General features: G+C 44.7%; 1 protein-coding gene across 3 annotated transcripts in view; it reads right to left on the bottom strand.

The window, feature by feature from the left end:
* Nucleotides 1-23,789, bottom strand: part of MTHFD1 (methylenetetrahydrofolate dehydrogenase, cyclohydrolase and formyltetrahydrofolate synthetase 1) — a 54,200-nt gene that overhangs the window by 11,151 nt on the left and 19,260 nt on the right. For all 3 annotated transcript variants that reach the window (XM_026486876.4, XM_057318584.1, XM_044379714.3), the window contains exons 3-21: nucleotides 22,949-23,008; nucleotides 22,463-22,516; nucleotides 21,490-21,626; nucleotides 21,251-21,351; nucleotides 19,184-19,320; nucleotides 18,203-18,314; nucleotides 14,371-14,498; nucleotides 13,423-13,520; nucleotides 13,045-13,218; nucleotides 12,288-12,424; nucleotides 10,484-10,530; nucleotides 9,753-9,860; nucleotides 9,543-9,617; nucleotides 7,317-7,419; nucleotides 4,812-4,888; nucleotides 4,045-4,185; nucleotides 2,307-2,375; nucleotides 1,901-2,012; nucleotides 1,660-1,799 (exon numbers count right to left, since the gene is read on the bottom strand). In XM_026486876.4, coding sequence (XP_026342661.3) covers nucleotides 1,660-1,799; nucleotides 1,901-2,012; nucleotides 2,307-2,375; nucleotides 4,045-4,185; nucleotides 4,812-4,888; nucleotides 7,317-7,419; nucleotides 9,543-9,617; nucleotides 9,753-9,860; nucleotides 10,484-10,530; nucleotides 12,288-12,424; nucleotides 13,045-13,218; nucleotides 13,423-13,520; nucleotides 14,371-14,498; nucleotides 18,203-18,314; nucleotides 19,184-19,320; nucleotides 21,251-21,351; nucleotides 21,490-21,626; nucleotides 22,463-22,516; nucleotides 22,949-23,008 — 2,010 coding nt within the window. The remainder of the gene's footprint in view (nucleotides 1-1,659; nucleotides 1,800-1,900; nucleotides 2,013-2,306; nucleotides 2,376-4,044; nucleotides 4,186-4,811; nucleotides 4,889-7,316; nucleotides 7,420-9,542; nucleotides 9,618-9,752; nucleotides 9,861-10,483; nucleotides 10,531-12,287; nucleotides 12,425-13,044; nucleotides 13,219-13,422; nucleotides 13,521-14,370; nucleotides 14,499-18,202; nucleotides 18,315-19,183; nucleotides 19,321-21,250; nucleotides 21,352-21,489; nucleotides 21,627-22,462; nucleotides 22,517-22,948; nucleotides 23,009-23,789) is intronic.

Consider the following 23,789-nt stretch of genomic DNA (forward strand, 5'->3'; position numbering starts at 1 on the left):
AATGGCAGGGCTGGCTCCTGGGCACAGCTTTATGTGTGATGCTTTCCTCTCAGAGCTGCCCAGGTTAAGTGGCTGGCATTATTTTTCAACCCTTGAGATCAGGAGGGAAGAAGGTGCAATGGTGTAAGGGGTGCAAGGGGAAAACATGTTGGTTATAATTGGGAAGAAAAAGGGAGTCCATCCTGCACTCCTGGGCTGGGAGTGCTTTTGGGGCCTTGGGGACAAGTGACACTGGAGAGCTGTGCTGGGGCTGTGTTATGGTAATGGTTCTCACAGTGCAGTCTGGGACCTAATCCTTTCATGGGGTCCATGAGGTCACGGTCAAGACTATTTCCACAATAAATCTAAGATATCAAGTGGTTCTTTCCACTCTCATTCTCTCATGGAGTGTACAATGGACTTTTGCAAAGAACATGTGACACGGGCTCACATGCAGAAGAGAGTCCAGTGGTCTTCAACTGGGCCAGATTCTGAAGAAATCTGAGCAATGTACAATGCTTTCATTTTGTTTAGGAAAATGTAATAAAAACTTTTCACTAAAAAAAAAAAAAAAAGTATATACATATATATGTATATATATATATATATAATTTTGGGGACATCTGGGTGGCTCAGTCGAGTGTCTGACTTCAGCTCAGGTCATATCTCAGGCTCCTGGGATCAAGCCCTGTGTCTGGCTCCACGCTCAGCGGGGAGTCTGCTTGTCCCTCTCCCTCTCCGTCTGTTTCTCCTCGGTTTGTGCTCTCACTCTCTCAAATGAATAAAAAATCTTAGAAAAATATATAAATATAATTTTTGTTTCTATATAACTCAGCTTCACTCCCTAACACAGTAAGTATCATAGACATAACCCACCAAGATCAAAGTTCTTGCAGGTCCTCAATAATTCTGAGAGTGTAAAGAAGTTCTGAGACTAAAATGCTTGAGAACTGCTATGTTAGGAAAACCCCTGATCGCTACGCTAAGAAACACTGATTTTAAGTGAAGGAGGTCTTATTTCTCATGTTGTAAGACTGGCTTCTGGAATTTAATACTTCAAGTAATTTCTGAAAAGTATCACCATGTCTTCACGTGCAGGCACTGAAGAAAAGGTATTACAATAATAGGATAAAAAGAGCAATTTCTAACCAGTAGGAATTCAGGAGAACACAAAGTTCAGGATGGAGTTGAAGATAAACTAGTCCTGAACTAGCTTCTATTACCCAGAGGCAGTCCAGGGCATACCCACCTTTCTCCTTCTCCTCCCTCCCAGGCTGGGCGAGTCTCACCCAGCTTGCACCTTTCAAGAAGGGGCTGACCTCTGTCTCCACTAAATGGTTTGGTTGGCTGGCTGCCAGTGTCACTATTTAGAGGGAAAATGGGACTTACTTAAAAAGAACAGTCTGACCATAAAGGAGTTTTCTGTGGGTCTAGCCAAGCACACGTCCTTGGTTTTGGTATTACTGGATGTTTCCCTCAGGAAGACTGGCCATGAAGCCAATTTCCGCGAGTGATAAGGTGGCCAGCACAAGAGCTGTCGAAACATCTCTTGGTCTCGGCACCCTATTCATCATGAGGATAAGAGCAGCTTAACAAAGAAAGAGGGACAAGTCATCCCAACTCCCTTTCAGCCTTCAGAGCACTGCTGAGAATCAGATTCTTCGAACTCTCGATCCTCACCGTGGGGCCGCCTCCGTGCATCTTAAGAGCCCTGACCGTGGCCACAAGCACCACCACGTGAGGGCGGAGACCAGAATACCGGCACTTGATGTTAAAAAACTTTTCCATTCCAATGTCTGCTCCAAATCCTGCTTCAGTCACTGTAAGTGAGGAGAAAAGCAGCTGTAAAAAGGCCACCCCAACTCCCTTGATGTTAAAAGGAAAAACCCAGTTTATTCACAGACTTTGCAAAACTACTCACCCACAAACCCTTCAGGCCCAACAAGCTTGAGTGCAATCCGGTCTGCGATGATAGAGGAATTCCCATGCGCGATGTTGGCAAACGGTCCGGCATGAACAAATACTGGAGTGCCCTGTGGAAATCGAGACGGCATGGGCAAAGCTGCCAACCCTGCTTCCAAATGGGATCATGGGGCCAAGGGTAGGAAAATTAGCTGGAATCCAAAAGAAAAAGACTTCCCAGCAGAAAAATACAAAGTCACCTCTTCTATACTTCAGCAACATCCCAATCACGACAGTGAGAAAGAACAGGAGGAAAGACATGAGCAGGTAGAGAACTCTCTGACTCCCCAAGAGAAGTGTGCTTTATAACCACTCCGCTCGGACACGGAAGACCGATTCGGGAAGACGGGAGCTGCTCTGCTCACCTCCAACGTCTGCATGAGGTTGGGCTTGATTGCGTCCTTCATGAGCACTGTCAACGCACCGCTCACCCCCTACAAAACAAAGGCATGACACGCTGTTTCCTAGCAGCAAAAAACCCCAACCTTTGTTTTTTTTTTTAAGATTTTATTTATTTATTTGAACATAAGCAGGGGGAGTGGGAGAGGAAGAAGCAGGCTCACAGTGGAGGAGCCTGATGTGGGGCTCGATCCCATAACACTGGGATCACGCCCTGAGCCGAAGGCAGATGCTTAACCGCTGTGCCACCCAGGCGCCCCAGAAAACCCCAACCTTTTGAACCAAAACTCAGCATTCTTAGGTCTTCCCTTTTTATTTTTATTTATTTATTTTTAGATTTTTTTTTTTTTTAATTTATTTATGTGACAGAGAGACAGCCAGCGAGAGAGGGAACACAGCAGGGGAGTGGGAGAGGAAGAAGCAGGCTCCCAGCGCCAGCGGAGGAGCCCGATGTGGGACTCGATCCCGGAATGCTGGGATCACGCCCTGAGCCGAGGGCAGATGCTTAACGACTGCGCTACCCAGGCGCCCCAGGTCTTCCCTTTTTAGCCACTGCGCAGCCATCAGGACTTTCACCTGAACTAGACCATCCATTTACTTATTTTTTCTGGCTATCCTATGAAGTTGTCACTTATTTTTAGCAGGAAAAACACACAGAATGAAAATGACATTCTCGTGTAATTTGTGCAAAAACATGTAACTCTGGAAACAAGCATCTCAATCAAGCACTGTTGCTGACTGATGAGGGAATCCATTTTAAACTAGTTGACGGCACAGAAATGCTAGCTCTTAGAGAACGGGATTATTTGTAACTTTGATGTCTGCGCAGAAATGACTGAAAACCAAATTCAGTGTGTGTTTTCCAAAGCCGAAACTGAAAATGTACGCAGGACTTCAATCACCCACACTCTTAAATAACAGGCCCCTCTTTTAAGCCATCCAACCACAGTTGAACGGACTGGTAACAAAGTAACAGAAAGCCATGGATCCCGCTTATATTCAATTGTGGTGAATTTCTAAGTTTCTGGTTTGGGTGTAAAAATTTAAAATAATTTCCTTTCTTACACATATCGACTGTAAAAACAGGAAATTAGTATTTTCTCCCTTTTCTGAATTCAGCTGACAGACTGCTAATCACAGGCCAAACATTTTGGTGTATGTCAATACAAACAGGCTTTCAAAAAATTCGTAAGACGATCTCATTCTAAACCTCATATTACCACACAGACAGTTCAGAAATAACCCTGAAGTGGAGAACTAGCCTAGGAGGGCCATCAGACAAACCGGCTACTGAGTTGTTCCCAATGTGGTTATTAGTGTGATCGATAAGCCTCATGATAAGAGTCCTCTGTGCAGGGAGGCCTGTCGTGGGGAGAGGCCAGGGTGTGACTCTAACCTTAGCGGCTAAGGACCTCACTGGGACATTTGACGCTCTCTGCAAACTGAGGTCATACACCCGCTTTTAGAAATACTTACGGGGTGAAGATGTTGCTCAAACCATCTGAAACCTGGGGTCTATGACTGAACCATACCACCTATTACTCGCTATGAGGTACTTTTTGGAAATTTCATAATTCTCTTGTAAGTAGCAAAATCACAGAGAATTTACCAGTAACGGCTGGGCTACCCTAAGGCAACAGACACAGAGGCATCACCAAGCCTCTGTGTCCCCACAGAGCACCCTCTGAGCACCCGGCTACCCACCAGATCTTCGGTACTGATGGGCTCCCCTTTCTTGCTGGATGCCACCACCATTCTGCTCAGTCTGTCTCTCATGTCTTCCAGCGAACTGGTGAGAGCCAGCACAGCCATGATTTCACTGGCCACAGAGATATCAAACTGGGCCTGTTGGCCGGGAAAAGACACAACAGGTGACACTGCATTAAACCAGAAGTGTGAGTTGCAGAAGCAATCCTTGTGTGCACCCGAGGCTTACACAAATAGCCTCAAAGGACACAATGGCAGAACAGTACACAAAGAACTTAATGAAAATAATTATCCAATAGCAAAAATTTGTAATCAATGATTCCAGGACCTTGAGTTGCCAATTTTTACAAATAAATGTTCTAGTAGGACCAACAATCTCTGTTGAAGGAAGCTTATGATTATGTGGTGATGGTTTCCCTAATACACAAGGAAACAACACAGAAGCTCTTATGTGGAAGAGACATATTGTAAACGGCCACACAAAAAAGAGGCTGTTTTAATCCACTTATGTGCAAGGATATTCACTGGGGGCTCACCACCTCCAGGAAAAAATGCCGGCGGAAAAACACACAGGTGACACATGGGATTTATTGCAAAAGCTGTCAGGAGTGCTCAATGCCACACGCCTACTCACTTCCATTTTAAAAGGGGGAAGGCAGAGCAGCACCTGGCAGTATCAACCATACGGGAGAGGACGGAGGAGGACAGAAGCAGCAAGGATCTGCTTCACAGGAACAATGCCTTAGAAAGGAGGAAAGAGCTACCGTCCGTGTGTGTCCTTTCTCCGTTGGGGCCTGTCCGATGGTGATCTTCCTCAGGAATCTGTCATTGGTATCCAATACTGTGGTAGAAAGAGAAGATACAGAACAATTTTTAGTAAAAGGACCATAAAGTTCAGCCTGCAGTCTTACAGCAACGAGTCCAACTTAACGACTATTATAAACATTTGATTTCAAAGCTGAGGGCGAAGCTAGAATATGGGTGCAAGTTAAGAAATGATGCTCACATACCATAAATGAACAGGAATTATTTTTAAAGTAGAATATGCTTATTTATTTATTTTAAAGAAGATTTTATTTTTAAATAATCTCTACCCCCAACGTGGGGCTCAAACTCATGAGCCACGAACCATGATCAAAAGTCGCATGCTCTACTGACCTGAGCCAGCCAGGCACCCCTAAAGAAGGGTATTTTTAAGAAATGTGGAGTGGTTTGGTTTTATTCTGTCTAGAGAATTCAAACCATCAAGGAGAAATCTGGCATCTATTTTAAAGTCCATTGCACGTGAAAAGAAAAACAGAGCAGGCCAGTTTTTTTAAAGGCCGAGGTTATTGTTCTGTGGGATGACTCACTGACCTTACACCCTCCTGAGAGAAAAAAGAGCCATAAATGCAGGGCAAGGCATATGCTTTCCGAAGCATGCTAGGTAACAGATCTGCTCTTTCCTTCCACACATTTATTTATTTATTTATTTATTTATTTATTTATTTTTTTTTTTTTAAGATTTTATTTATTTATTTGACAGAGATAGAGACAGCCAGAGAGAGAGGGTACACAAGCAGGGGGAGTGGGAGAGGAAGAAGCAGGCTCATAGTGGAGGAGCCCGATGTGGGGCTCAATCCCATAACGCTGGGATCACGCCCTGAGCCGAAGGCAGACGCTCAACCGCTGTGCCACCCAGGCGCCCCCACACATTTAGAAGAAATAATTTCCATTCTGATGACAGAGTATCTATCCAACTGTACACCCTTGGAAAACATGGCAAAGATCAACCAACTGACTTAATTTGACCTTTCAGGACTAATTACTGTTAACATTTTAGTGTTCCCCCAATTTTTTTTTTTTTTTAAGATTTTATTTACTTATTTGACAGAGACACCCAGTGAGAGAGGGAACACAGCAGGGGAGTGGGAGAGGAAGAAGCAGGCTCCCAGCGGAGGAGCCCGATGTGGGACTCGATCCCGGAACGCTGGGATCACACTCTGAGCCGAAGGCAGACGCTTAACGACTGCGCTACCCAGGTGCCTCCCAATTTTGTTTTTTGTATGACATGCCAAATGATCCTAAAACACAAATGAACAACAAACCAGTTCACACTCTAAATGGGTCAAATGGGAGAGGCATTTTTAAGGTACTTGATAACATGGGAAATTGTTTTCCACAAAGACTGCAATAATTTAAACCCCCAAAGCAGGGTCTTGCACAGTGTGAGCACGTGCACGTGCGCACACACACACCCCCCCCACTTGATAAGTGAAGGATGTAATGTAGCTGTTGGAGCCTATTCTGATTTTCAAAAACTAGGTCAAGGTCTTTGTACTTAATCTCTCTATATAAAATAGCCAGTCAATAGTTACGATCCGTTGTTTTCCTTGTCTCCTTCTATTTTCCTAGAAAGCATGAAGTAGACATAAAGCAAAGGAAAACTGAACAAGATACTAAATTTTCAAAATGGATCTTTAGCTTACTCCTCATAAAATATACCACCTGTCTAAAGCTACTGAAGCAAAGGAAGAGAAATATCAATGTGGTTTTCAATATTAAGGGAGTTATCTTTAAAATGCCATTAGCTAGCAATAGTTACTGAGCCAGTGAAAATCATAAAAACAGTCAATAAATTTGCCATTAGCTGCATTCTGCATGACTGGACGAAAATTCCTTCTCAGCAGTGACACGGGATAGATGCACTGTTGATACCAAAGAAAATTCTACGCCATGCCAGTTGTACCCAGAAAAGCATCACATGGCAGTGAAGCCAGGCAACTCACTCACTAAATTGCCAACTGTTTAAACCTTGAAGGCTACCTACTTTGTTACTGGAGTTTAAGGTAAAAATGAGTAGGCAAGAAAAAGCAAGTCACTTTATGCCAGACAAGAGTTCTGAGCGAAAAGAGCAACATGATTCAAAAAGTGATAAAACATAATTTCTCTACTTCATGACACCGAAACTTTTTGCATAAAATGAAACTCTCAAAATGTTATTTCTGGTGTAGGCATGCACTTCCTTGAAACCACCCTCACTCCAATCAACACTGAAAAGCCAGCAAAATGTCCAACAAACCTGACGAAAGGAGGTCTGACTACGGCTAATAAGGTGAGAGACTGATGGAGGCAGCCATAAAAACAAGTCAGTGCCCATCTTGGCCATGCCTTAACCGTGAGAACACCAACACACAAGCTTCTGGACCTCACACTTTAATAACCCTCACGGGCAGCGTGGGGTGTGCAGCATAATGGAAGCAAATGGGGCGTCTATACTGCACGGGTACCTCTTTGCCAAGTTATGGTTTCTGGATCAATGTCCAATCTTGCAAATCTGTTTATCTCGTCATCGGTCAGCGTGGTAGGGTCGGTTTTCTCAATGCCTAGTCTCTGAAGAGGCAGGAAAATAAAACATGAAATAAGACAAAACAAAAGCATGATAATGCTTTTAAAAGATTTTATTTATTTGAGGCGGGGCGAGGGGCAGAAGGTGAGGGAGAGTGAGAAACCCAAGCGGACTCCATCCGCACTGAGCACAGAGCCCGATACAGGGCTTCATCTCACAACCCTGAGATCATAAACAGAACTGATACCAAGATTGGGATACTTAACCAAATGAGCCACCCAAGCGCCCCAAGCATGTTAAATTTTTAAAAAATATATTCTCTATCTCCGGATGGGGTGCCTTCTGGAAATATAAACTGTGTTCTATTCAGAAGGGAAAACTATAATCCCTCAGGCTGAAGCTTTATTTCCTCCTCACACACAAACGTATTATTATTATTATTTTTTTTAAAGATTTTATTTATTTGACAGAGAGACAGCCAGTGAGAGAGGGAACACAAGCAGGGGGAGTGGGAGAGGAAGAAGCAGGCTCCCAGCGGAGGAGCCTGATGTGGGGCTCGATCCCAGTTCGCCGGGATCACGCCATGAGCCAAAGGCAGACGCTTAACGACTGCGCTACCCAGGCGCCCCCGCAAACGTATTATTAACATGTGTATTCCTATAACTGAGCACCAGGGGCACCTCCCTAAACCTAGCCCTAAATAAGCATACCAAGCGACAAGTGTTGTTCCTAATTCACCAAACCCAAACATACTGAAAGGAAAAAGCAAAGCGCAAAGCTTTTTTGATCAGATAACTGAGAAGCCCAATTCAAATGAAATAGGAGGAAGGGCAAAAATAAGTATCAATTGTTAAAAATCAATGTAAATCACTTTTCCATGCTTTTTATATAGATGCACTGTCACTGCCTTCTCACTGTTCCAAAAGGCACAACAGAGGTTTGTCTCTTCTTCCTCACAGAACTGGGAACTTTTATTTACCTACAGTGTGTATGCAGGTCACATCCTGAAATGGTAAGCGCCTATAAAATGTATTCTCCTTTTTTCCTAAAGTGTGGTAGATCTGAGTGGGCTCCAGCAAGCTCTGTTCTTCCCACAGTTCCTTTTTTATACCGTGAGGACTTTGTTTTAGAATCTCGGATGTGTTTTCAGAGCTGGCCCTTACTGGCTCATCAAACTGGTCTCACCAGCCTCGTACATGTCGTTGTTTACAGTCAGCAAACCCTCAGTCACTAGGCTGAGTCCGCCGCTCACAGCCCACTCTGAGCACACGGGGCCAGACTGGGAGAGCACAGAGGATGCTTGGGGATCCAGGAAAGGCTCCAACCTGATGTGGGGTACTGTGGTCTCGGGCAAGTCCCTTGATTTCAAATCCTAGAGCTTTTTAAAGGATCAGACAGGTTTAAAAGTAGACAGATTTAGTCCAGCACCTCCCCACATCTCACAGAAAGTTCCATCATCAACGGTAAGATTAGAAGTTGACTTCTCAGGCACCTGTGTGGCTCAGTCAGTTAAGCGTCTGCCTTTGGCTCAGGTCATGATCCCAGGGTCCTGGGATTGAGTCCCACATCAGGCTCCCTGCTCAGTGGAGAGCCTGCTTCTCCCTCTGGCCCTCCCCCTGCTCATGCGCTTGCTTGCGTATTCTATCTCACAAAGATAAATAAAATCTTTAAAATAATAGTAATAAATAATAAAAACACTCATGTTTTTGTATGAACACAAGTTTCTGGGTCATACGGGATAGTGTATGTTTGATGACTATATATTTATAATGGAAATCCAAACAAAATATAAAAGTAACTGCTCTTGCTTAAGACCCCAGTGCTGGGAAGAACAGGTATTCAAACTCCAGGATGCTGGCATCCTGACTCCTACCCACGCGATAAAGGACTTATCAGTCTTCTTCCTGAGGGCAGGCTGTCGGCGCTCTCCTCATTCCAAGACTAAGCACTCATAATTTATAGATGAATGAGAACCTCTACCAGCCATCTTTGCTAGGTGTATCATCACCGTAAGACTGTGCTTATGGATGTAACTTGATCCAAAATAGGTTACTCTAAGGAGATGTTTACTTCCTTACATCTTTATCAATTTCATATAATATCAAATTCATACATATCTCTTTATCAATTTCATATACTATGAAAAATGAAGAAGGGAAAATCTTACCTGTAACCTTCGGATTTGGATATCAGAGAACTTTCTCACTCCATTTACAGACGGTACCAAACGGTTGAAGAGAGCCTTAAAGAAAGGGAGGAAAAGGGCTTACAAATGAGAGGAGCTGCCTTGCTACCTGCAACACCAGCACCCGAGGGGCCCACATTAACTTGGGTGCTTTAACCCTTTCAAAGTGTCCCTGGGGCCCCAGCAGCCTACCTTGTCTGTCTGCGTCAGTTCGTGGAATATCCGGGCATCGATGGCCGCGGCGACAAGGTTATTCGCTGCAGTGATGGCATGGATGTCACCGGTGAGGTGGAGATTAAACTATAACAGAGCAGAGGCCACGTCAGGCTTTTGACTTCTCTGCATCTTTCCAACCATCAGTGTATTACAATTCAACCAACCCCTAGTTAAAGCTAATGGAACACTGTACAGTTAGCGAACGAACGCCCAATACAAACAGCTCCTGAACACATAAATTACACTCTCTCTCCTCAGGAGAAATCGGTGCTTTCCTTTAGGCACACGTCCCGTACCCACACACGCCACACCACCAGCATCAACAGCAACCCTGGACTACTAAGGACGGGCTCACGTCCTTTCAACTGTGAGCCAGGAGGAGTAGCCTACGTGCCTGTACAGCGCGTTCCCATTTCTGCAGTCACCACCCTGAATTCACTTTGTGTTCGTTCTTCCCACTCTCATGCTTCATCTGATCTCTCACTTAAAATTATTATTCCCGCTGAAAGCCAGACCTTGAAGTCCTTGTCATGTCAAAAAACTAAGCTGTCTCACAAGCCTGCATATTAAGATGTTTTCCCCTTAGGTGTTACTTCTGATGAGAAACAAGTCATCTGTCCACTAAGAGTTCTACAGAAAAAGGTTAATTTCTGGAAGGAAAAGCTATCATAAAGGATCCGATTCAAACCAAATTCCAGACACGTTACCTCTTCCATGGGAATGACCTGTGAGTAGCCGCCTCCTGCAGCGCCACCTACAGGACAGGTCAAGGGTGAGGCCATGTTAAGTGTGCTTTCGCCACAAAGCAAAGCAAAAGCAAAGTGAACTGGTTTCTGTCACTGCTATGCTTATTATCTATTTACTTCTTTCAACCATTTGGACAGCTTTGGTCAAGTGTTTTTTAGTTTTCTTTTACCAGGCTGAAACACTTGATCCTGTTCACGCAGAATAGTCTCAGCTGAAATTTGGGTCTAAATGACAAAACCGTGAACACGTACATACCTACTCATTATCTTTAAAAACAGGTTCCCCGTGATTCCTAACATTTGTTAAAAGAGCCAGCCTACAGTTACATAAAGGCAAGCCTGTTCAACTTCCTACTCTCATAAGCGCTACTCTGGCATTTTAAAAAAGGAATGTTTAAAATATACATGCCAAACACAAACACAGAGACCGCAATTCTTCCTAAATAGGAGACATATGTTAGAAAGCAGCTTAACTGCTAGCTTTTGCTGGACCGTCTGGATTATTAACAAAAGACCAGACTAAAATTTCTGGTTATGAGGTCATCAGTGAGATAGATGTCAATTTGAGGTTGAGATTTTGTGGGGTTTTTTTGTGAGGCAGAGACCACTCAATAAAAATGGGGCAATTCGTACTGAGAGGAAAAGCAGAATGCTGGGTTCAATGGGCAGAACGAGGGAAAGGTTCATTCTGAAGTGAAAGGGTTGTTAAGACAAGCTCAAAAGCAGAGCTAAGTCAGTACATGTATAAAATAGATTAATACAGGCAGAAGAAGGGCAAAGGTGGACCCTGTGCAGTAATCACTAGAACAAACAGAACACGTGATACTCGCACCAAGCAAATGAGAAAGCAAGCTCGAACAACCGATAACAAAAATAATTTTTTAAAAAAGATTTTATTTATTTATTTGACAGAAAGAGAGACAGCCAGCGAGAGAGGGAACACAAGCAGGGGGAGTGGGAGAGGAAGAAGCAGGCTCCCAGCGGAGGAGCCTGATGTGGGGCTCGATCCCAGATCAATGGGATCGTGCCCTGAGCTAAAGGCAGATGTTTAATGACTGAGCCACTCAGGCGCCCCTGATAATAAAAATAATTTTAATTAAAAGAGCATATTGGCAATACCTCAGCTATCAAAAACTAAAAGTGAAGAATGATTAGTGATGTCATCCTCATGTAATCAGCAGAAACGGTGCTGGCAGCCCTGGGAAAGCTCCTGAAATTGACATGGCACCCACTCTGGCATTTAACAAGAGTGCCTTTGACTAAGTTACCTCGGAGGTGCCGCTTGCTGCTACTGGGAAAATGCAGATACCAGTAACTATCTCATATTAGAAGATAATGTAAAATGCATAAACTGCTTAACAGGAAATACAGCACAAAGCATATACTCAATTAGGGTAGGCTTTTCTTATTCTCAAAAGAGTAAAACATCTGTAGCGTTTGTCTTTGTCTCTAGAAAGTCAGCATGATGAGCAATAGCTATGATTACCTTTATTGTTACTGTGACAGTTGACTATTAGTCACATAAAAGCACCCCTAGCTACATAGTACCCCCTCCCCCCCCCAGGGAACTCCTATGCAGTGTCAAATACTGACAGCAAGAGCTGGGATGATCTGATGAAAGCACCAGACGGGGGGGAGCCAGGAGGACATTCCCGGTGTCTAAATGAGGTGAAGGCCCCACAGGCACTCATGGGTCAAGTGGGCCAGGGAGGACTGAAGGAGAAGCAGTGCCCTCTGGCCACCCAAAGTCTAGTCCTATTAATACCTTTTATTCCAAAGGTGGGGCCCTGAGAAGGCTGTCGCACACACGCAAAGACGTTCTGAGAAAGATGGGCGCCGAGGGCTTGCACCAGTCCGATGGTGGTTGTGCTCTTCCCTTCTCCCAGGGGCGTTGGAGTGATCCTTCAGGGTGAAAGCAGAAGAGGGGCATTAAATTCGTATGAATTAAATTTATGTGAATCGCTAAGTCAGACCTAACAGATCCTAGAGAATGACTCTTAATCTGAATGGTAACAAAGAGGAAAGATCTGAAAAGAATCTTTTCCAAGAGTCTCAGCTGAAGTTTCTGAAAAATGACACATTTAAAAAGATTGCTGTACTTGAGCTCTTCTGTGAGCAGAAAATACACTTTATCTTGTAGAGAAGCACTGTTATAATTTTAATATCCCAATCTAATCTCAAAAACTAGCTTTTGTAGATACCTCAGCCAAGCAATAAAAATGAACGCTCGATACATCTACTGAATTAATGAATTTGGGGTTAAAAAAAAAAGGTCAGCTTTTAAAACTCAATTCTTTCACCTACTAGATGGATAACCTTTGTTCTCCTCTCCAAAGGCTTATAATCTACTCTGAATTACACGGGTTACTGTAAGAATCAAATAAGAAATCAAATTTTCACACATGTGAAAATGCTAAAACCAAATGAAAGGAACCTTCACATATAGATGCTGAGAGCAAATGCAACCTTCGGTAATAACAATCAGGACGGCGGTTCGATTAGCAAAGGAATAACCACCCTACCCCGTCACCACCACGTATTTCCCGTCAGGCTGGTGCTTCAGGCGCTCCAGTGTGGACAGCAGAACCTTGGCCTTTGTCTCACCATACAATTCCACCTCTTCAGAGAACAGACCAATTTCCTGGGCCAGGCTGCCAATGGGCTTCGGCTTGCAAGATCGTGATATATCAATGTCACTTAAAAGAAATACAGAAAAGAAAAATACAGAAAATATGTATCAATCTTTAACTCACCGAATTTAATTAACCCCATCCTGGCAACAACCCTCCCCGACCCTGGTGGTGCTTATGGAGGGGGGGCATACACGTAGTTGCCATGGTATCCATCAGCTAAACGCAGAGAATCCACCAAGTTTTAAACCAGCGAAATTTTATTTTTACCTTGGAACAGGAGTCTTGAGGTTAAGGTGGTTATACTGAATCATCCACTTTCCTGGCTTACATTTCTCCAAGAAACGCTTCGCACTCTCGACTGTGCTCTAAATGAAATGTCACAAATGGAACTTAGAAGAAGTGATTATTTTAACCTCCACCACCTCAATTCCAAGTCCCAGGTCACTCCAGTCTAACCACAAAATGAACAGCTTTATGATCCACCTATAAACACGCTTCCGTCCTAAGCAAGGATCTACAAGCAGCTACGGCAGCTACAGCCCTGGGCTGCCTGCCTCACCCCCCATGCAGCTGATGTGTGTATTAAAAAGGGCAAGTAATGGGGCGCCTGGGTGGCACAGCGGTTAAGCGTCTGCCTTCGGCTCAGGGCGTGATCCTGGCATTATGGGATTGAGCCCCACATCACACTCCTCTGCTATGAGCCTGCTTCTTCCTCTCCCACTCCCCCTGCTTGTGTTCCCTCTCTCGCTGGCTGTCTCTACCTCTGTCAAATAAATAAATAAAATCTTTAAAAAAATAAAATAAAATAAAATAAATAAAAAGGGCAAGCAAGACAAAGAGCACCTAGCGAAGTTGTGGGTTTGCACTTTGCTTTTTCTGAGGTTCTTATACTCCAAAGTAAATTCGAATTGTGGCATCCCTATCTGCCCCTATTAATATGACTGATTCTCTACCTCTGTTCTAACAGTCCCTTTTTTCCCCCTTCAACAGATCCGCATCCTTACTTAACTTCCGAGTAGGTTTCTACTTGGGGAAAAAAGCAGTAATTTGAATTCTGTCACCTTTTTACAACTATTACAGAAACTTTTCTATGGAGGTCTAATTGACCTATAATGTTAGTTTCAGGTATACAACACAATGATTCGATCGCTGTATATGCTGTGAAATGATCACCACGGTGAGTCCAGTAGTAGAGAAACTTTTATTCACACGCACCTGCATCAGCATTGCCACCGTCATGGGCCCCACGCCACCAGGAACAGGAGTGATGAAGCCCGCCTTCTCTTTGGCCTCATCGTAGGCCACATCACCCACCACTTTTTTTCCATTTGGTTTCGTATCATCTGTTCAACGGGGAAAAAAAATCAAAGCAAGGTCTGAGAATCATAATTCTGGTGTTTACTTCCAAGTTAAGTGATCAATTATCACAGCTTGTATCAAAAACTAAGTAGTTCAGGGTGTGTAGTCGCATCAGGGCTCAAGCACCTATTTTACTTCCAAACGGTAAGATGACAGGTGTTTGTTATTTTCAAGGTAGAAACTTATTTTACCTGCAAAACTTCACAAGATGCTTAAGCGGTTTTTCAGAACCAGGAGAATCCTTTTGCAGTCAGGTGGCAAATAAAATACCAAGTGTTTTTTATTCTTAAAACCAACTACCCAGTATATAATGAGCGCCTTTTAAAATGTTAATTTGCCAAGGCCTACAAAGGAATTTTTTGGGCGCACAAAGCTCCAACTATGTCACAGCTGCCAGACACCGTTTCTACAGCAACTGTCAGCATTTTGTAAGCTCCACGCGTGAGCTGGAGGAACAATTCAACATCCAATTCCAAAGACAAGCAGCTACTTAAATGTATGCAAAAGGCAAAGAATATAATTACACTTCCCTTAAAAGGATACAAGAACAACTACAAATCTTACCAGCAAAGAATAGCTATTCAAGAGAACAAAACCCAGTGATGCATCACCGCTCACTCACACCAAGTACATCCTACACTTGGCTTCAGTGCACTTCCGGGAGGGGCTGGGGGCCAGGGCCAGCCTTGCAGCTCTGAGGCTCCCGAAGCAGGATCTGCTAGAACCTTAGCCATTTCACCCTGTCTTTGAGCAGATCACCACAACCGAGAGTGCCAACTTGACGGTGTAGCCAGAGAGTCGGACCAGAGGCACCGAAGTTCTAGGATCCGCTCTTCTACTAACTGCCAGTCCTCGGGCCCTGTGGGCTCCTTACTGATCAGAAGTCCAAAGATGACCAGAAGGACTGACATGACCTATTTCACGAGCTTGCAGAGAATCAAGTGAGAAATCGTGCACATCCGTGAAATTGAAAAAGCATTCTCTGAACATAAAGGTCTCTCTTCCCATCCTGGATACAGAAGATATTTTCTATATGTACCATAACGAGCTGGTGAATATAGCTCCGAGGGGTAGCGTCAGGTTTCTAGACTATAAAGCAGTAAGCTACAGCAGAACATTTCCTCTCAGAACCTTGGAGTCATTTCAAAACGCCAAGGAGCTATGGTTAAGGGGTTTGCCCTTTGTGCAGTCTCCAGAGGCTAACACTGACATTAGCTTAATATACGCTGCACCTCTCTTCATTCATGGTAGTGATTTTAGTTTCTCCACATACAGGACACATACCAGTCACCACACAGCTGCCTGCTGCACGAGGAGCAGCTCTGTTTTGCTCCTTCAGCAAACATGATCCTGTTCGACTTGAGTGCCCTCTGGTACGCGTCCAGTGTTTTCATGCAAAGTATGATGTGGTCAACAGAAAAAGCGACCACTTCTTAATCTAAGTGTATGGCTTCAGTAACCAGTAAACACTTTGGTTATCTACCCCAGCCCCAGAATTTCTCTTTCATTGGGAATTACAGGTATAAAGTCCAGTCCCTGAGTTACAGACCGGTGGGTACACTGGAGGAACTAAAAACTATTCTTTGTAAGTGTTCATTTTCAAGGCATCGTGTTCCGTAACTGGACCACAGCTTGACTCATACTTTGATTATTTAAATCATTCGCACGGTCCCCTCAGGGATAACATCCTAAGTCATTTGCCAAATTAAGAATGAATTTTTTTCTGGGGGAAAAAAAGGAATACTTTTAAGATTCAAATGCAGAGCAGAAAGTACTGGCCAGAGGAACACGTGAAAGTGTTCTTCCTGCTTGGCTTACTGAAGATAATTTGAGAAGGAAACAATAAAATCCAGCTTTACGGAAAGTTATTTGCCTATATACCTCAGATCAATAAAAATACAGCTGATCAATATTGACTTGGTCTTATTCATATTTCACCATCTGTGTGAAGAATAAATGTGAACAGGATAGTGAGTTTCATGTTTAACTGAACATTTTATACCTATTTGTAAGACTCAAGATTCCTACCCAGGCTTTTTTCTTCCATCTCTCAAATCTAGTCCAGAAAAAAAAGAAAAGAAAAGAAAAAGACAAAAAAAAAAAAAAAAAAAAAAAAAAAAGCCCAAAGCAGAAATATGATACAGAAGATGCAAGGTTTTAAACAGAATGAGCCTGAATGTCATATCACAAGTACTCAAAGTGAGGAGTTGTAGGAGAGCAATTTCTTTATCACCCATTAGATAATTACACTATAAGAAAATGAGTGATCAATTATGAGCTACTGTCTTAAAAGCATGGTAGAGAGAGTGGGAGGGAGGTTAAAATTGGTGAAGGCTTGACAGTGACTAATGTCCCTGGCAGCTTAGCGTCTGTGTTCCAAATCTGAGACGGGAAGGGAGAAAAAACAACCTTCTTGCTCGAAGTCCGCTGACAATTCAACAGGTGTTGCGTGCCGGCAGTTCAAAGGCACAAAGCCAGACAGGCCAGCGCAGAGCCCAGGAGCCAAGGGGGAGGACAGTGCAGGACACCAGGCACAATGAAAGCGACACCCAGTTCTCCAGGAGGGAAGGGAGGGAGAAAGGGAGATGATCCCTTGTTGAAGGGAAATCAGACCAGGTTTAGAAAGAAGAATGGGCCTTCAAGGCAGAGAGAAGGCTGGAGGACGTGGCTAAAACTGAAGATCGAAGTCGAGCTTCAGCCCAAGGCCTGCGGTGGGCCTGACTGCACAGAAACGGCTGTCTGATTAAAGACTGTGCTTTCTCCAGTCTGGGAGGCACGTACACAAGTATTCACTGTATCATCCTGCGAAACTTTATGTTTGAAAACTTCACGATGAAGGAACAGCCTACTGCACTGAGGACTCGGGTGTAACGCTGCCGAGGACAAACGCGGCATGTGCAGAGAAGGGCACGGGGTCTGCGTGACAACCGTCCAAGACGGGTATTCCTCACCAAGCGGGTGAGGACAAAGCCCAGAGGCGGCTGAAACTCGTGTGGGGCTAAGCCGTTTGCCAAGTTCCGTGGGAGGAAGACGCTCCACATCGAGACCCACGAGCACGGCAGGAACACGCAGATGGCCATGAGTGGGAGTCAGCCAGCGGGGGGAGACCAGGAAGCGGCTCACAGCCGTGCACCCACCTGAGAGGGACATCGACAGCAGAAGAAAGGAAAACCTTCCCGATATTTAAAAACCGATCCAATATAGGGACCGATTGGGAGGGAATGACAATGGGCTGGCTTGATCCTCGCTGCCTAGAAGGGGCTGGGTCAAACGCCTTCTTTGTAAAGCCCGCCCAGAAGACTCCTGGCAAAGTGAGCCCCTCTCCTGGAATTACACAGCACTCCGTAACGGTGACGATATATTTTAAATCCACCCATCCTTTGGTAAAAATAAAGGGTGACCTGTACGTGAAGGGAAAGTGAGAGCCGCCTCTCCCACCCTCTCCTCGGACGAAGTCATTCTGGGAAACGCACAGCACAGTGGCTAAAATCCCAGGCCCTGCTGCCCCACTGGCCTGACTCCCATCTGCCAACTGCCTGCACCATGGGCACCACACTTGCTCTGAGCCTTAGCTCTTCTAGCCTGAAACGGGACAAGGCATTCTCATGGAGGCTTCACTTAATGGCCGGACATCTTCCTCTGCCCACCCCGCCCTCAGAAATGACCCTCATTCTGCAGCAGCACTCACCCGGGATGTAATTGATCCCACAGTCGATGACTATTGCCCCAGGCTTGATCCACTCCCCTTTTATGATTTCCGGCTGACCAACTGCAACCACCAGGATGTCACCTTTATTTACCTAGGGAAAGAGGGTTCTGACTTCAGAAATCACACAGTGGAAAACAAGACCAAACAACAACAACAACAACAAAACCTTGAAGTGGAACAGACGAGCTTCGTATGAAACTGTTCATTGTCATCAGCTACTCTGTGCAGGCCACACACGAACTCTGACAGCTCTTCAACGTGCTGTGCTTGTTCCCACACAGGCCAAAATGCTCCCTGGTACTAGACATCTTCCTGAATGGGGACTGTGATGAAAGCATGCGGGGGAGGGAGGGGCATGGGCTTGAAGCCATAGGCCCAGCTCTGAACTGTGACGCTGGGAGACCGCTCCCTCTCCTATGGAGTACGGGGACTAGCACCTTCCACAGAAAACTGCTTGGGGAGGATTAAAAGAGAACGTGCATGTCAACAGGGATCGGTACGTGTGAGAATTCTTGGGTCCAGGAATCTGATGCAGGGCTAATAACAAGATGTGACAGATGTCACGGGACCGCTGTCCCATGCCCCTCAGGGGCACCTCCACCTCTGAGGCCAACACTGCATTACACATCCGCTATCTGGCTGCAGGGCTCCACTCCAGTCTCTAGTATCTACCACAAAGCAGGCTGCTATAGAAAGAATACGATCAGAACAAGAGCTACATGACTTGGGCAAGTTGGTAATTGGAATATGTTCCTTCATCGTGTAAGATGAGACAAGAAACAAGAGAATGGCAACAGGGGTTCAGTAAGATATTGAATGAGGCAAAGTACAAAGTACACCGGCACTTAAATGTTAGCTGTTCCCATTATGTGAGAAGACCTCCCACACACGTGCGCGCGTGCACACACGCACACGCACACACACACACACACCTCTTCCACTGCACCCTGGGCCCCTTACCTCCTCGCCTAGATTGGCAGTCTTGGAGTGGCAGGTGGTCACGGTGGCATGGTTCCACAGAAGCAAGTCATGCATTGGGGCACCGACTATCTTACTGCGCCCGACCACAACCGCGTGCCTTCCAGCGATCTGCACCCCTAAAAGAAGAGCCAGGGTGAGTCAGAGTATTGGGAGAAGCTGCCCTCTTCACATGCCACCTAAATGGGAAAATTCAGAACAAGTGCACAAAAATGGGTTCTTAGCATCAAACAGAAATCTTCCTAAAAACATCCCTTTCTTGGCAATAACACTCTCAACTCTAGGATTTCAGTTACAAGTTGGGACTTGTATTGTGTCCTTCTTGCTGTGGGTTTTTGGGAGCAGCCTAAGCCAAGAGCCATTCATTGAGTCATAGGAGAGTGGGAAGAAAACCTACACTCGAAGAAAAAAGCAGCCCTGACATACAGCTAAACGGCCATATGGAAGAAGACAGTAGATTTACTTACGTGGGAAAAATAGTTATAACAAATAGGGTGCATGTGATGGGCTGGAGGGAAGTAAAGGAAGTTAGATGAGTGTAAGTCTTTCCAGCTCTGGTAAGTGTATTTATGCAGTTTCTCGTCCACACTTCTCTTTTCGCATAGGGCCTGAGCCACAGGGTTATTTGCAGGGAAGTGATAAAGGGGAACTTTAAATGTAGCAGAAAGATGTCTTGTTCTTCTGGCACTATCACAATGTCCTTTTCAGGACTGACATACTCTATTCAATAGAGATGGTTTGGTGCTCACCCACATTTCTGCCCCTGACCCATAGCTCCGTCAGGCACAAGGAGAGCCCAAGAAGGAGCCACGACACAGAAGACAGGGGGGATAAGATCCTGAAGACTCCACCTGAGCCCCTTTAACCAGTCCAGCTGAAGTGATCTCTTACTTAAGGCAGGTTGTGTTTATTTTATTTCTATTTTTTGAAAGATTTATTCATGTGAGAGAGAGAGAGCATGAACAGGGGGAGGGGCAGACGGAGAGGGAGAAAATCCCCAGCAGGCCCCACACTGAGCAAGGAGCCTGACACGGGCTTGATCCCATGACCCTGAGATCATGAGCCAAGCAGAAACCAAGAGTTGGATGCCTGACTGACTGAGCCACCCAGGCGCCCCACGGTGGGTTGCATTTTAAATGTGTGCTTCTTGAATAACATTAATTTTATTCAAAAAAGCTAAGCTTCTACATAATGTCAACATGGTGAGCATAAGCCCTCAAAGTGTGAAGTGTTTATATAAGGTCGCTTACTCTATACTTTTTAGGATTCAGCAAAGGACTTGAAGCTGCATTAGGGCAACCAGTGTCACTATTAATAAGAAGTGGGAAGCCTACAACTGCTGTGGCTCGGGATTGGTTTCTATCAGGTTGTAATACAATTTGCTAAATATGCTGGCGTATAAAGTTAGTTGTCGGACTGAACGGCAGTAACTGTCCCAAGGCTTATAGCTTGACCTTTTCTTCCAACCACAGAAAACTTTCCTTTACGTTGGCCAATACTTTCCACTTAAAACTTCTGATCCACTTCCTTTAAATAGGACACATTTCCTTGTAAAAAATAACCTCTGCAAAGTGTTCATGATGAAATTAAAATACCAAGATGTTGACTAGGTAATGGGGTAGCATGGCCAACTGTTCGAGAGATCTGTTTCCAGCCATCTGTCGAGTCCTCAAACTATTATGGAGACTCAGGGCCCATTCTGGGGGTTGGGACTTCTCCCTTTGTCTGAATCCTTATCATTCGGTAAGTTACTTTCTCATAAAAAATAAATTTCTTTGAACTCAAATAACCCTGAGTTCCAATCTTGCCTCTGCTACCTGTTGGACCAGTTGTGCATCTCTCTGAGACTGTTTTCTCAAGCTGTTGAGCAATAATAGTACCTGGATCACAGAGCTGTTGAGAAAATTGAGAATTTAGGTAAGGCTCCCAGTTGACAGGTCCTTGCGCCCATCAAGTCCACTTATTTAGGGCCCACAGGGTACCTCCTCTTTGCCTCCATGTGTCTAGACCAGTCCCAAGACATGGTGCTTTGTTTTCATTCGTTTTTACCTGTCTCTTTGATGAGTTCCAAGCATCCTTTAGGCGTACAAGGGATGAAACAGTCATTGAGGTCACCTCTAGCAAGTTTTCCAGCACTGATGCTAGTTAACCTAAAACAAAGAAGCAATGAAGGGGGAAATGAAAGTAATTAGATGTCTTTACCCTTTAGATGCACATATGGTTTATTCCCAAATCAGAAACAGAATTGGAATCGTGCAATGTGACACAGAGAGCCAAGGCACACTCACCCATCCACATCCTTTTCGGGTATGATCGCATTGATCACTGCTTCAGTGTTAATGGGGTTCTCCGAGTCTAAAGGCAGCTGCACTATGAAACCATGGACAGTCTGGTCTTCATTCAATGATGTAACATACTTTAACACCTAAAAGTAATACCACACACAATTTGTATAATACACAGAAACAAAGAAGATGGAGAAACACTTTTCAGTCACTCCATCTTCCCCCAGGAGTTGGACTGTAGTGCTCTTAGAATGTACCTCCCCTTGGGCCTGAGAGCGACTCTAACACCAGACGTAATCTTCAGTGTTTGGTAAGAAATTCATCAAAGAGCTAGTAAGAACTTCAATAGTAAACCCATGCTACTCACCCAGGTCAGGATTTCTGAGATGACAGGAATGTTCTATCACATGTACTACATACGGTACTGGTGACTGAATACTTGAAACACGTCTAGCCAACCAAGGAACTGAATTCTACATTGCATTTCGTTTTAATTAAACGGCCGCATGGGGCTAGTAGCCATCCCACCGGACAGTGCCGATGTAGGACATTCCCATGACCTCAGAAAGTTCTTTTCCTCGCCTGCTCCTTCACGGTTACCCCCTCCACCCTCGGAGAACCACAGTTCCGACTTTAATCACTGATGATCTCTTTGGCCTCTTCTTGAACATCATAGAAATGGAATACAGATTTGGTTTTTAAAAGGCCAATAGCTACAGGCCCAGGATAAGTTTTCAATGAACACCGCATGGGGTTCGCAGCACATGCTGAAGTAAGAAGCGGCCATAGCCTAGGACGGCACCATTTACTCTGTAGGTGTTTACAAAGATTTTCTGGAGGCAGAGTCTGTGAAGAAAGAACTTCCTCGAGGTCTTCCCTGTGGTGAATGTACCAATCTCTAAAATTCCGCTAAACCAAAAGCCAGAGAGGAACACACTTTAGCTGTCCTCTTAACAATCAACCCGTCACAGCTCACCTCAGATTCTGTGGCTGTTCTTGGTAACTTAACGTGCATGGCTTTGATCCCAATCTGCAAAAATGAACATTTAAAACAGGTAAATGGCAAGAGAACATGAGACATAGGCTCATTTCTTTTAACCAAGATGACTAAATAAAATCAGGTGGCCTTAGTCCCCATTTCAGCCTCGTTTATGTTCTGAAGAATGAGTCTCTCGTTTGGACCCATTCATCCTTTACTTGTTCATTGTCACCACTGCACTCAAGCAATTTCGCTTCCACTGTTCCTGCTCTTCGGGAAGTCAGCAGATCATTGAATAGAAAACATTCACGTGCAAGCCAGAGACTGCAGCTTAAGTCCTCCATTTCTGACTTGCAAAACTGAGAAACTCAAGTCCGCTGTGGGCAATGACAATTTTTACAGGGAGAGGCACAAAGGGCAAGGGGTCACTGACAAAAGCTGGGGTGGGGGTGGGGGTGACGGCTAGGCTGTTCCAGGCTTTACCTCTTCAGCAGCCTTCAGCTTCACATTTATATAAAGATTAGAATCATCTCTGTCGCCAACCTAGAATAATAAATACATGCAAATCAGACGATCAAGAAAAGGCAAAGTGTACAGAAAAGCTTCTAAAATTTTAGTTTTGATAAAAGGAATGTTTAATCATGAGACTCTTATTGCAGAGAACTTTACAGAACAGGAGAATGTTGGGGCAGAATCGAGATATGAACACAGGTGGTGTTACCAATCCCTCCCCAAACAAGGCCCACTGGATTCCCACTGAAAAAGCCACAAGAAAGAAAGAAAAAAAAAAAAAGTAGGGGACATCTGCATCTGCCTTGGAAACTGAGCGAAGGTGCCACAGGCCTGCCTGAAACATGCAGAATTTGTCTGCCTTTGAGCTGACACACCGGAACAGAGCACAGAGGGCTGAACTGTCATCAGGCAAGAAAAACACCGTGGCTGTGGGAGCCAGGAAAACCCAGAGGGTATATTCTGCACCCCCAGGGGCAGTGGAAACTTCTCTTGCCCAGCTACACAGAGAAGAGAAACCAGCTGGGGTGGAACTAACTCTAGCTTACACAGAAGAGACACCCATGGAAGGCAAAGGGCAGTCTGCTGCCCTCACGACAGAGAGGAAGGTGTGGTGCAGAAGCCATGCTCCCTCAGTTTCTTCCATCACAAACATATATTTCTAATTTTTCACATGGAACCATCTATCTTTTTACAGATATTTTCCACATTCCAGCAATCGACAGAAGTTTGGTTTTCTCCTAAGACTGCAGAGGGGAAACACGGGAGGCACACTGATACCACAGATAACAGATGCACGAGTCCTTTGAACAGG

The sequence above is a fragment of the Ursus arctos genome, unplaced genomic scaffold (assembly GCF_023065955.2).
Source record: "Ursus arctos isolate Adak ecotype North America unplaced genomic scaffold, UrsArc2.0 scaffold_25, whole genome shotgun sequence".
Lineage (NCBI taxonomy): Eukaryota > Metazoa > Chordata > Mammalia > Carnivora > Ursidae > Ursus > Ursus arctos.